The sequence below is a fragment of the Phycodurus eques genome, chromosome 11 (assembly GCF_024500275.1).
Source record: "Phycodurus eques isolate BA_2022a chromosome 11, UOR_Pequ_1.1, whole genome shotgun sequence".
NCBI classification, from domain to species: domain Eukaryota; kingdom Metazoa; phylum Chordata; class Actinopteri; order Syngnathiformes; family Syngnathidae; genus Phycodurus; species Phycodurus eques.
In genome coordinates, this window is record NC_084535.1 from 2,156,605 (window position 1) to 2,169,550 (window position 12,946).

Below are 12,946 nucleotides of genomic sequence, written 5' to 3' on the forward strand. Positions count from 1 at the left end.
CGACAGCAAACAAACTGGACTACTCAATTGCACTGGGCGGCCAACTAAAATCTATTTATTTCCCACAAAAATCTGATTTCTGAGCATTGATTTTTTTTCCTATTGTAGAAAAAGCAAATGGCAATACCATTCAAAACAAGTTTTTTTTTTTTTTTTTCTTTCAGCTTTAGGGATTTGCTTTATATTATTTTCATCATTGCAGCCATATGGTTAGTGTAAGCAGTGCGTGTCAGCAGGGATGCGCTTTGAAGCCACTGGAGGGGGCAATTATCAGCCCACCCTGCTAAAAATAGACAACAGCCAAGTTCTTATTTGTGGATGTTTTTGTGTTTAATAGATAATCCTTCAACCGTGTTGTTGTCGACATGACGACCACGTACGACAACACGGTTATTTCCATGTACATACAGTATTTCGTTGCGTGTTCAGCAGCCACTCGGGAACATTTGACAGACAGACGGTCACGTATGTGGCAGTAAAATAAGTTAAAACTCTTTCCGGCCTGTGAAACCAGGTAAATAACAATACAGCCTTCTTCCTTCTGCGTGCGTACACTGTTTTGTATATTTTCATTTCTCCGGTTCAGTGCGCCTCATTTTGAATGATTTTGAACCTTGGCGGAGAGGAGGGGCTGCTGCTTTTTGTTTGTTTTGTTTTTTTAAACAACAATATGACTTTTTTTTTTTTTAAATCGAAACAAGAGAAAAATAATTGTTGGTAACTCTACAGAGATGATGTTGACGACCAACTATGAAATGATTCGAGTATGTTTTTAAATGTCTATTTCCAACTACTGCTTTGGCCACATGCTCGAGAGCCAACAAGAAGTCACACACGCCTCTGCCTCTCGTCAGCATGTGTTCAAATGACTCAACACGTGACGTTGTTAGCGTGTGAATTTGAAGGAGTAAAACAAAAATAAAATGTTAAATACACGGACGTGCACTTCATGATGTGGCCGATTTGAGGTACGCTATCAGGTCCTGGCGCTCGCCCTTCTTCTTGATGCCGGCGAAGATCATCTTGGTGCCCGGGATGTACTTCTTGGGGTTCTCCAGGTACACCATCAAGGTGTCCTCGCCCCACACGATTCCTGACAACACGCACACGAACAAATGTTGCAATTTCATGCCTTGCTCGTGTCAATTTAATTAAGTTACGCAACCAACTTTTAACACATTTGATTTGTCATTCACATGGGTTTTCCCTTCTTACCCCAATCAATACATACGGATTTCTTCAAGCATTTCTCAGCCGCAGATGATTATTATTAGATTATCGTAACATAGTTTAACTCCTACGAGGTTGTACAATTTCAACCAAATTTGTCTGTAAAGTATCAGCAAACTTTTAAAGGTTTTCGTGTATGATATCACGTGATGCCAGTGCACCTCACGGGGCCAAAAGATGAGCTCCGTTTGCCTTTTGGTGTCTTGTGAGGGCGCCGCGTCGACGAGGGGTGTTCAAGACGAATACACACGGGAAGCGATGTCACTTTTTATAGCAGTAAGATGCCACGTCAAATATTATCAAAAAGGTAGTCAAGACTGTTTTGATCGCCGTTTACATTTCGCTACCAACAGTCATTCACTTTTTTAAAACTAGTTCAACAGTTCACACTAGGCCTTTGTCATTAAAAGTTAAGACCAGGTGTTTTATTAGAACAATATGAACAGCAAAAAACAATGAATTTCCAACCCCCTTAAAATGTGTACAATTGCCTACTTTAATAGTTTAGTTACCCTTTAAAAATAAACGGCTGACAAATGATTTGAGCATTATTATTATTATTATTATTTTAAATGCACCACAACTGCATGTGTTCATGCAGACTCGCCGCAACGTCCACTAACAACCCGGGCTAAACTTGGCTCCTCCCTGACATACAAAGATGATCTCTCAGTGGAGATGCATCACTCCAACGTCGATCCTTGGCAACGTACTACTTTCCTAGGACACTGGGCTTTGGCACCATCTTGCGGCATGTTGGCGTGTTTCAGAAAGGGCTGAAAAAATGTTTGTCAGTGAAAAGGTGACAATAGGTTCCGGAGAAAAACCTATCATCGTTTTTTTAAGGAAGTGTTAAGAGAACCACCTTCACGCTACAATATTGTTATTATAAATTAAGACTGGCTGTTTTTGCGTGGTGACAGACCTGTAAAAGCATTTATAAAGGAGCACACGAACGCATCGTGTGAGATACTGGAATCGTTTCGCGTGAACGTCACAGAGGATTTTGACTTTTAAATGTTATTGTCAACACACAGCAAACGTCATCGGGGTTGTAAATTCAAAGTTAGCACAGGATATTTTTTTTTTATTAACTCCACTTAGACCGACCTTTGCTCTTGTTGGCGTCCGTGTACGAGAAGCCGTCCGCCTGGCCCGTCTTGCGGCCGAACAGACCCCAGAGGTTGGGCCCCACCTTGTGCTTGCCCCCCTCCTCCACGGTGTGGCACTGCGCGCACTTCTGCACAAACACCTTCTTGCCTTTGGCCACGTCGCCCATCGTCAGCTGCAACCAGAGAGAGAAAAATACAAATAATTAACTATTATACTCATAATACCTCAAGGGGAAATTCAACTCACATTCTGCTGTATATGTGTGGCGCATGTAGGTTATACTCTGGTATACTTGGGCATGAAAATAATTAGAAGTTTGAATCTGGCAGGAGTCAGGACTATTAACCTGTTGAACGTTTCATTACTTTTTGGACGACGTGCTGTTCGACAACAAGGGGCGAACGGTAAACATTCACAAGAGGTCTTTGACGCAATGACATCAACTTCCATGCCTTTCTGTGGCTCTTCCAGTCTCTCTGTAGCAACATGCTGACGACACTAAGCTTGTACTAAGAGCATCGGCCACCTCCCTCAGAAAGGCATAGCTAGAATATTTTCATGACTTAAAAACCTGTGGTGAATTTAGTCGTTCAGCTCCTTGTTGTCGAGCAGCAAATGGTGCAATAAAGTACTGTAACATTCAACAGTTGGACAGCATGTGATTTCAAATTAAGTGCACCCGTTAAGCGCGTTTAGGTTCATCCTGAAACTTCACCCCAAAGCCCAACAGTCCCAACTTTTTGAGAGTAGTGTATATAATTTTTTATAATTTCATCTGAAATGAAACTGTAATCACTACAGTTTTAAGTTCTTGCCATGGTCTCGTTTCAGTATCGAGACACTTGACCAGTATAGTATTTCACATTTTTCTTCAACGCTACTCAAGTGACCCGCCAGTTCCAAAGCCCAAGTCCTTACAGATGAAATATTACTGCCCAAATGCACGTTTCCAGTCCTCAAGATGGTCAGCGTAAAAGTATTATATTAGGGGGTCAGACCTTAAAAGCAATAACCTTCTCTCCTTCCTCCTCTCTGTCCTCTGCAGTGCTACAGTGAGTGAAGGTCGTTAAGGTAACCAGCACCGGGCATGCTCCCATTACATTACACGCGGTCTTCAGCGAAAACGTGACGTCACCATTGTACACGTCACGACGCGACTTCCCGCTCGAGGTCAAAAGAGCCACGAAACGGCGTTCAAATGCGTTAGCTTAGCTTTAGCCTTCGCCCTCTTTTACTAATCGGCCGGTTAGCTCCAAAGCTAGTTAGCATTAGCCTCCCCGGTAGTAGGGCGTGTATTAACGGGCTAATAGGTGGGCACCTTTAATGCACTAAATGGGGCGCAATTAATGCTCTTAGCGGACCGCTGGTGAACTTTAACTCACGTATCGCATTTCATTGTACATCCTTGGCAGCTACCAAGCAGGGCGGTTAGCTCAAGGATGGCCGTTAACACGGCGCCCCGGTGAATACGTCTTTTTTTTTTTCCTTTTTAAGCCAAGACTTCACATTTGACTCAAATGTCTTGCTGTACTTTTTATTGTATTTTCCGCCAATGAGTTTAATGTTCTAGAAAGCCAGGCAAGCGGTAGGCTCATGTCGCCCGCAGCCGGCTCCCAAGGATGCTTGAAGGAGGTCGGCGTCCCTCTAAAGCAGACACTGGCCACACTTGTAAGGAATGTTGACCGGTATAATAAACGTCTTTTTTTTTTTTTTTTTTTTTTTTTAAAAGGGACACTTATTAAAGCATAAAATGGCCATAATCCACTCGAAAATACCAACGAAAGCTATCACCCCCGAGGCATTTCACGTTCATTCGCCACAATTTTCAACATAATTAAACACAGCTTGAACGCAATAAACCCGAATGTGATGTGTTGTGCTTACCTGTAGTTTAAACTGTGCTCAGTTGAAATGGTTCCTTCGTGGTTCCTCTGCACTGCGAGACGCCGACGCGTTGTGGCGGTCGCACAGAAGGTCACTCCGCTAGTTACGGTGCAGGCTTATGGCGTCATCCGATCACGTGACGGTGGTTACGTCACCCGCCGTCTTCGGGCCGCGTCTCGTTTCAACGTAACGTAATTTCTTATGGTCCTCGAGTATTTGACAAGCGGCACACATTCGTCGTCAGTCCGAGATAAAATCAAGATGCAAAGTCGTAGCTGTGGTTGTGCTTTGACTTTCGATGTAAGCTTTTGAGTGTTTGTTTGACCTTGAAGAAGCGAGGGGAGGGTAGAGAGGAGGAGTGAAAAGGTGTTGAGACGTTTTCAGACATGGACGTGACGTCCCTCTTCCGCCTATGTAACTACTGCACTCGTAATACATTTCTAGATGTTACGTCAAGCTGTTATGATTTTTTTTTTAAAAACGTATTTATTTGTTTTAGTTGATGTGGTAAACCAATTACAGGGTGTCCATTAATTATTATGTTTACAATTTAAAATGGATTACAAAAGCAAATTAATTGACAGATCTCTGGGAATTATTTATTATTAAGAGTAAATACAATACGCCCCCCGTGTTTAATACTCCTTTATTTGCTCACTATAAATTGCTCAAAAGGTTTGGATTTTTTTGCCACGTTTGCTTTAGCATAGCCTCATCAATTGTGGCAATATGGCTTTAGCTGTGGTAATTAATTTTCCATATCTTGATTAGGATTAAAAAGTGATAGCACAGTACTGTGTTATCACACGCCACCCTTTTCCGACTGAGGACCACGGTCTCAGATTTGGAGGTGTCGATTATCATCCCAGCCGCTTCACACTCGGCTGCGAACCGCTCCACCACGATAAAGTGACGGCTTCCAGGAGGGTGTGATGCAACACGAGTTACTAAAATTAATCTGCAGAGTTTAGGACTCTTGTGCGGACGGGGGGGGGGGAGGTTAAATTCAAAGTCTACAAAGGCTAACAGAATACACAGCACCTTCCCGTTGATGTGGTATCTCTACGTGATCGGCAGTTTGGAATACGTGGATGGCCTTTCAAAACAAACAGATTTGACACGACTCTCGTTTTAAGTAGAAAGCACATTTTTCAAATCCGGAGGTGTTTTGAACGCAGCGCCACACAGGGTGAAGGAGAAACTGTCCTCTAGGAGACATTCAATGCCTTTCAAAGCAAACGGAATTCACATAACTTTTCGTTTTGTTTTTTTTCGTGTGTATGGTACAGCACAACACAGCAGATCAATTGCTTTCTTGATTTGTATTTTTATTAAGCATGAAACATTTACTCAGCTAAGGCTTAAATAAGTTTTATAGCACTACAAAACGATTAACAGCAGTTTTCAATAGCCGTTTGAAAGGCGACATATTACATTACGGGGTTCCTTGAACGCATCAGCAGAGACCGGAGGATTGCGATTCCAAGATGGACGAGTCCCACTCGAACGCGAGACAAGCGGCGCCGGAGAACCTAGACGACCCTCCCAACAGCCGTCTTTTCCTGGTGGCCAGTCGCTCCGTCACCGAAGATGAGCTCCGGGACCGTTTCTCCGTGTTCGGCGACATCCAGGGCGTGTGGGTCGTCAAAGACAAGCAGACGAAGGAGTCCAAAGGCATTTGCTACGTCAAGTTCGCCAAATCGTCTCAGGCCTGCCTGGCCATGGAGGAAATGCACGGCAAAGTCCTGCTGGACGGAAACAAACCCATCAAGGTCGGAACTGAACCCAACAGTTTCCCCTCGGTTAGCAACAAACAATATGCAAAATACCGGCCGGACAGCTAGCTCTTGTGCTACTTAGCTCCGATGATAGCATGCTAACAGTCCTGTCGTTGCAGTACAATACGGTTTAAGGAGCACAAATATACACAGTGGGCCAAAAGATGCTACACACTTTTTAAAACTTCCTAAGGGAAGGAAGGAAACAAGGACGTGGAGGTGCAATAATTAAATGAGTAATCGACAATGAATCCGTCATCAAATGAATCGACAACTAAAGCTGCCAGTTCCTTAACGTGGATCTTTGAATTCAACAGCCGCCAATGGCAGTGAAGGAGTTCTAATCGATTAATCGCTTAGAGTCATCGTTTAACTTGGAATTGCCCAAATCCTCTGAATTCAACATCTCAACAGTAAATATTCTCTCGTATCAGTTGTCCTTTATGATAGCAGACTCATTGTCTTTGTTTATTTATTCCAAATAAGACATTTGATTGTCAATGACCAACATTGTTACCTATTTTCTTGCATATTGTAATCAACTTGTGTATTTTCTGCATTGTCAAATTTGAAATAAAGTCCTGTTTTTTTAGTAAAGGGATGAAACCCAAACACTTGATACAACTAGATGCAAGAATAATATAAAAGCATGAATGTGGGAAGCGTTTATGGAAAGGGATGCAGATCATGGGATTTACCGGTAGTGTGTTTCTTTGTGGAACTGTTTAATACACGTCATTGTAAAAGTAATAGAATGAAAACATTTTCAAGTGTTTAGCATACTTCGCTTAGGCCCACGCTGTATGTATTTCTCCACCAGTCCCAGCAAAGAAGTTGAATTTGTTTTCATAAAATGAAGCTGTTTGCTTCCCTACTAACATCACTGACATGGATCTACCTTCCGCTTCATGTTACAGTAGACAGTACAGTACCACGAGCTTACAATATTTACAGTCAGGTGGTAACAATCCATCAGCTGTCTCGTTGTCTATTGGATTTGTGTTGGAGATGGCCTGATGTCATCATCGACCGAACTGCTGACGTGGGTCTCGTTGCAGGTGTTTATCGCCCAGTCGCGCTCGTCCTCCAGCCACAGAGACGTGGAGGACGAGGAGCTGACCAGGATCTTCGTCATGATCCCCAAAACCTTCTCAGAGGAAGACCTGAAGAACACTTTTAAGGTGCGCACAGCTAATTTCTCAGGCGGTAAATAGCAAAGTGATGTGGCGGAACATTACTGATTGCTTTACAGTCACATACTTTAGATTGTTTAAGGCCTTTTCTCCAATAAAGAGTTTGGCTGTCTCTTTTGTCCCCTCAGGAGTACGGTGACATTGAATATTGTGTCATCATCAAGAACAAGCTGACTGGGGAGAGTAAAGGTTTGGGCTACGTGAGATACTACAAACCCTCCCAAGCGGCCGTGGCCATCGAAAACTGTGACAAAGGTATGACTGCTACGTGTTCAGTGCCGTGTGTCCCAACATTTACTTGAGCCAAGGCACATATTTTTTTTGTCACTTCTTTTATTAAGTTTAAAAAAAAAAAAAAAAAAAATAGAAACTAAAATCATGGATCTCAGCAGACAGTGTATATTGTTTTTGTCCAAATATTGTCAATTTTTCCACTTTTTTGTTCAGCTGTGGCTCTCGCAGTCTCAGTCTGTGTTAATTTTCCCATTTGTAAGATTTCGTCAATCTTGGTTATGCTTTAATGGTATTGCATACCTTCCCCCAATTCCTTATTGTATGTTTGCAGCTGTTATTTTAACCAACTATTCATCCCTTTTAAGAATAGTAGTGTCCTGAAAATTACAGATTGACATATCATGCAAGGCACATATTTTACATTTAAAACTTCTCACGGCACGCCACCAGACACAAATATCACATAAAGCATATATATATATACTGAAATAATGACAGTCTCGTCTTACTTTACTCACAATTTACTTATCCAGTGTGAAATATTAGCCTGTTACTTTACCATTATTCTGTTGTACGAATGGCAACAGGTTAACTGTACGTTCTGCCACCTTGCTGTGCCTGTCACTACATGTTGCTGGCAGAGATAGATGAGCAACGAAACATTATTTGTAGGAAATAAATACAGTGGCACCTTGTCTTACGAATTTAATTTGGCCCGTGGCCATGCCCGTAACTCAGTTTACCCTCCCACCAAATCAAATTTTCCCATTGAGATGAAATGAAATGCTATTAAAAGTGCTCTATAAATCGTGAGATGAGAAAATCCGTTCCAGAAACAAAAAAAACACTGCCATTTTTCAAATGTTTTTAATAAAGAAAAAAATGGTGCTGTATTGTGTAAAAACAAAAAAAAAGAGTGTAAAGAAATCAACTGTGTGGCCTCATCGCCCGAGAAAAGCACCTTATTCGTAACGGCGTGTTACTGGAACACTGAAGGTTCTCGTTTTGATGTTTTCTTTTTTTGCGAGGCCGCAGGGCTGTGGCCGACAAATGATTGACACCTCGTAAGTCTGTCTCTGTGACGTTCGTGTCAGCTTACAGGGCCATCCTGGCGGAACCTCGCAGCAAAGCCTCGACCACAGAAGATTACAACAGCATGGCGGTCAGGAGCGACTACTCGGGCGGCGCGGACTCCATGAACATGTACCCCTTCATCATGGCTGCGCCAGCGGAGCCCGTCAGCTACAACATGATGGACTACCGCGGCGGTAGCGGCGCCGCCGACTTGACCCGTTGCCTGATGGTGTCGACCCGCGCCGCGCTGTCCCAGGAGCAGATCTTTGCCCTGTTTGACATCATTCCAGGGATGGAATACTGCGAGCTGCAACGGGACGCTTACGGGATGAGTAAAGGTGAGCGTTTAAGATGTGGCAACAGCGTTCCCACGCGATATCGCGCTTCATCGTTTACACCCCTGCGATATCGTAGACGCCTCACCCACTGTGGAGCGTACGAGGTATATCAGAAAAGTTCCAGGACTAGTGTCACAATAGATATGTTTGCCCCTTCAGTGTGGGCCAGTCAAAAATGCCTAACATAAAAAAAAGCTCAATTTCCAAAAGCTGCGATCAATTGTCACAAAAATGTATGTGGGCATCTCTACTCATGCCCACTTAAACCTCAGAAAATATTAAAACGATAACCTCAATATTACGGATTTTGTGTACGTTAAATCTCTTCCTCATGAAGCGACGTGAATTTTTTTTCTGTATTGTGAGCGCCTATGGACAGAAAAAGGCCGAACGTGCACAAACTCTGTGATATTTGGGTTATCGTTTTGATATTTTCAGAGGTTGAAGTGGGCATGATTAGATGTCCACATCCATTTTAGTGACCTTTGGTCGCAGTCAGTGGACGTAAAGCAATGTTCAACTTTTTTACGTTAGACTGTCCCGATGATGACAAAAGTCTACTTTTGCCTAACTGAAGCGCCTCAGCTGACTTCGTCACTGAGCTGCCACCAGATGGCGCCAAAGCAATGCGATGGATACCCACAATTTGCAGGCGTCGGGGACTGAGCTCAATCAGGAATAGCGACAATCTGCATAAAGCAAGTGTCACCCCAAAATTTGAGAAAAATGCACGTAGGCGCTGTTTTCAGCAAACATACAGATAATACAGTATGTACAATATTTTCTATTTCTATTTTATGCTTGCAATTTGTTTTGTATATGATCAATTATATAGCAGATTTTCACCTCGAGCCGTTGGGTCCAGGACAAATTCCCTCGCTTTGAACAGGGGTTCAATGTAATGACAACTTTGTCTAACAATATGTTTTTTGTTGGTGCGGCTGCAGGTCACGCAATGATCCGCTACAGCAACCTGGGATCAGCACTTTACGCCAAAGACAAACTGAACGGATTTGAGTATCCACCAGGAAACAGACTGGTTGTCAGTTTTATGGACGATGGAGAAGATCGCAGCAGGTACACTCACACTCACACACCAACAAAGAAACTTTGAGCACGATCAAGACTCTGTGTGGGCCAGTTATTTGTCTCGACTGCTTGACTGGAGTGGAATGAGGTGAGGGACCAAGGCATGAACATACGCCGTGTGTGCGTGCGCAGTTCCGTAGGTAGGATGGCCATGCAGTTTGTGGCCACCCAGATGATGTCATCAGTTTGGAACGGACCCTCCAACAGCCAAGCCATCAAACCTCCCGTCGCTTCTCACCTGGTACATAGCAACCGGTCTTCCTTCCATTTGTCCCCCTTTTTCCACGCGTGTGCATAAATGAACACGTTTGTCCCGCAGGGATTCGCCGGGCCGCCGCCCGTGTCCAGAATCCAGACGGACGTCAGCCTGCCGCCCCCCAAGAAGCTGGCGCCCCCCGACAGCAAGTCCAAGGAGCGCTTGTTTGTGGTCTTCAGCCCCGCCCCCCTGCCCGTGGATGTGCTGGAGGATGTTTTCGGGTAAACGCCCCCCCGCGTGGCTTCTCGTACGAATGCACACTACATTGGGTGCGCGGTCCAATACAAAAGGCTGCATCCAGAATGCTCAGTTTTGAGGTATTCATTTAACAGTGTTTATTTTTGTGACTCAATCATGCCGAGAGATTTTTCTCACAATTTGCACAAATTGACCAGGGTGGGCCAAGGCACCGTGTACTTGCATTATCAAGAGTCCTATAATTTTTGTTCCTAAAAATTTGTTAAATGTATATTTTCAGTTATCTTACTAATTAATGGATTTATTGGAAACATTGGTAAAAAAAAAAAAAAAAAATTGGTTATATTTAAATTATAATGAAATGTGATATTTGCATTATTTTATAATTGCAGTAACCTATTTTATTTTTTGCATTATTTAGTGGTTTTCGTTCTCCCAAAATTGGTTATGTATTCATTCATTTTATATTTAAGTAATACACTTTAAAATTATTATTTATTCTTTTATTTAACAAAAAAGGTTTCATTTGTTGCATTATTTTAAAATGTATTTCTCTCAATTGGGTTTACTAAAGTGTCTTCATTTTTATTAATCACACTAAATAGTTTTATTCTAAATTTATCTTGTTGCACGTAATATTACTTATTATTATAAACAACTGTATATATACATTTAACAATGCATTATTAATTTTATTAAATGATTGGATGATAAAACGGTTTTAAAAAAGTGAATTATTTTACGGTATTATTAAAATAAACTACCACATCCACATTAGGATTGTTATTGTTATTTTTTTACTTCATCTACAAATTACTTAGTCCATCTGTAAGTTTTAAGACTCAAATATGGTCCTTGAGCCCAAAGGTTTGCCCACCCTTTATCTGAACCCCCTTTATACATTTTGCTGCTTAACAAACATTTAAAATATATATATTTTTATTTATTTATTTTTTATTTTATTTTTTATAGACGTTTTGGTTCCCTGATGGAGGTCCACTTGGTTCCAGGCAGGAAGGTTGGATACATGAAGTATGCAGACAAGCAGGTGACAATCCAGTCTGACAGAAGAAGAAGTGAAAAAACAATTTCAAATATTAAGCGTGTGTTTTTGTCCTCATTTTGAGTGTGCCGACGACGCCATGGCGACGCTCCACGGTCACGTGGTCAACGGCGTGAAGATGAAGGTGATGCTCGCCGATCCTCCCAGAGAAGAATCGCACAAAAGACTTCGCACGTACTAGGATGCCAGCACGTGACGGGTAAGTTAGCGACTATGGCCGTTTTTATTACTATGTCAACATCTTCATTAAATATGAATGGATTAAGGAAGTAGCATATAGCTTAGCATCTGCATTGGTCCAAAAAAATGGGTGCAGCGCCTTGTATTCATGTCCCACAATTTAAGAGGGATACAAGTGAGACAAAAGAGTAATGTATTAAAAGTAAACTAAAGTAAAAGCACTCACCGTTTGAAGACATGCCATGACGGGAGAACAGCAAGTTGTTTGTAGAGCAATTTGTCACCTAGTGGTGGTGTTTTATAGCACTCGTACAAACATCCGCTGGACTAAATTCAACAGAAACGACTCATTTTTCAAGTCACGTGACATTGTGTGTGTTGACGTTTGTGTGTGAGTAACTGCAGCTTCTCGTTCCCCAGGCGACTGTTGTCATGACAATACGACCCCCTGACCTGACAGACCCGACGACCAACACGGACGGAGACCTCTTGACACGACCTTTGACATCTGTCTGACCTTGTACTTCTGCTCGGTGACCTTGCCCTGACCTCTGATGTAGTGGGTCAGTCCAGTGTTTTTATTCTTTTACTATTCAAAATCAATTCACATTTCAAACTGCTGCGAGTTCTTAACAGTGGGAAGAATTCACAGGAGCAACACAATACCACATTTGACTCATTTACATGAAACTAAGTTGACTTTAGCTGATAGAAGCTTTAACTTGAGTCTAATAATTGAATTTTTTACTTTCCTCAAGTAGACGTCTGCTCTCTTTTTATTTTAGTCGTCCTTGTTTTTTGTATGTTCAAATGTGTTCCCACTGTGATACGCTTCCAAGTAGAAATAAAAACAAAAACAGGTCACCAACTTGTCCTCTTGTGTGGGTTTCTTTTCAACCTCCCATATCCCAAGTTGCTTTGCATGCCAACTTCGATGTTCCAAACACAAAACACAAAAACATCGCCAAGTGTCTGTACACAAAGTAATGTGAAAATGATTCCACTCGCCTTTCTGAACGGGAATGAAACTCAATTTCAGTGTGATTGGTATGTTGCTGCAGCAGTGATTTATCAACACATTGGAAAAATTTGAACCAAGCAAGGTATGTGTTGACAAGAAGCGCCTATGTGCCATCTTTAAAGGGAAAAACATTTCTTGTATTTCTTTTGGATGTTGATGAAAGGTAATGTTTGAAACTGGTTTCAAAGCTCGTTTGGTATCAGGAGAAATAAAGCAAATTAGGATATTGGTGAACATTTTTAAAATGGGAATATATAAAGTGTTTACATATTTTGACAAAGAGGAAGCACTTTTT

General features: G+C 42.1%; 2 protein-coding genes across 3 annotated transcripts; one reads left to right on the top strand and one right to left on the bottom strand.

Moving 5' to 3' along the window:
- Window positions 1-305: 305 nt before the first annotated feature.
- On the bottom strand, window positions 306-4,505 carry LOC133409788 (cytochrome c). Its single transcript, XM_061690258.1, has 3 exons — window positions 4,228-4,505; window positions 2,341-2,515; window positions 306-1,093 (listed from the first exon to the last, which is right to left on the bottom strand). Exons 2-3 carry the CDS (start codon window positions 2,507-2,509, stop codon window positions 948-950), a joined length of 315 nt encoding a protein of 104 aa, XP_061546242.1. The 5' UTR covers window positions 2,510-2,515; window positions 4,228-4,505; the 3' UTR covers window positions 306-947.
- rbm45 (RNA binding motif protein 45) lies at window positions 4,401-12,494 on the top strand. 2 transcript variants are annotated; one of them, XM_061690256.1, is made up of 11 exons: window positions 4,401-4,527; window positions 5,688-5,999; window positions 7,064-7,186; window positions 7,327-7,453; window positions 8,527-8,844; window positions 9,792-9,921; window positions 10,066-10,174; window positions 10,253-10,410; window positions 11,360-11,435; window positions 11,515-11,649; window positions 12,051-12,494. In XM_061690256.1, exons 1-10 carry the CDS (start codon window positions 4,429-4,431, stop codon window positions 11,629-11,631), a joined length of 1,569 nt encoding a protein of 522 aa, XP_061546240.1. In that variant the 5' UTR covers window positions 4,401-4,428; the 3' UTR covers window positions 11,632-11,649; window positions 12,051-12,494. The 2 variants fall into 2 exon arrangements, with proteins under 2 accessions (XP_061546240.1, XP_061546241.1); XM_061690257.1 differs by lacking the exon at window positions 4,401-4,527 and having other exon boundaries at window positions 5,609-5,999.
- Window positions 12,495-12,946: the final 452 nt, after the last annotated feature.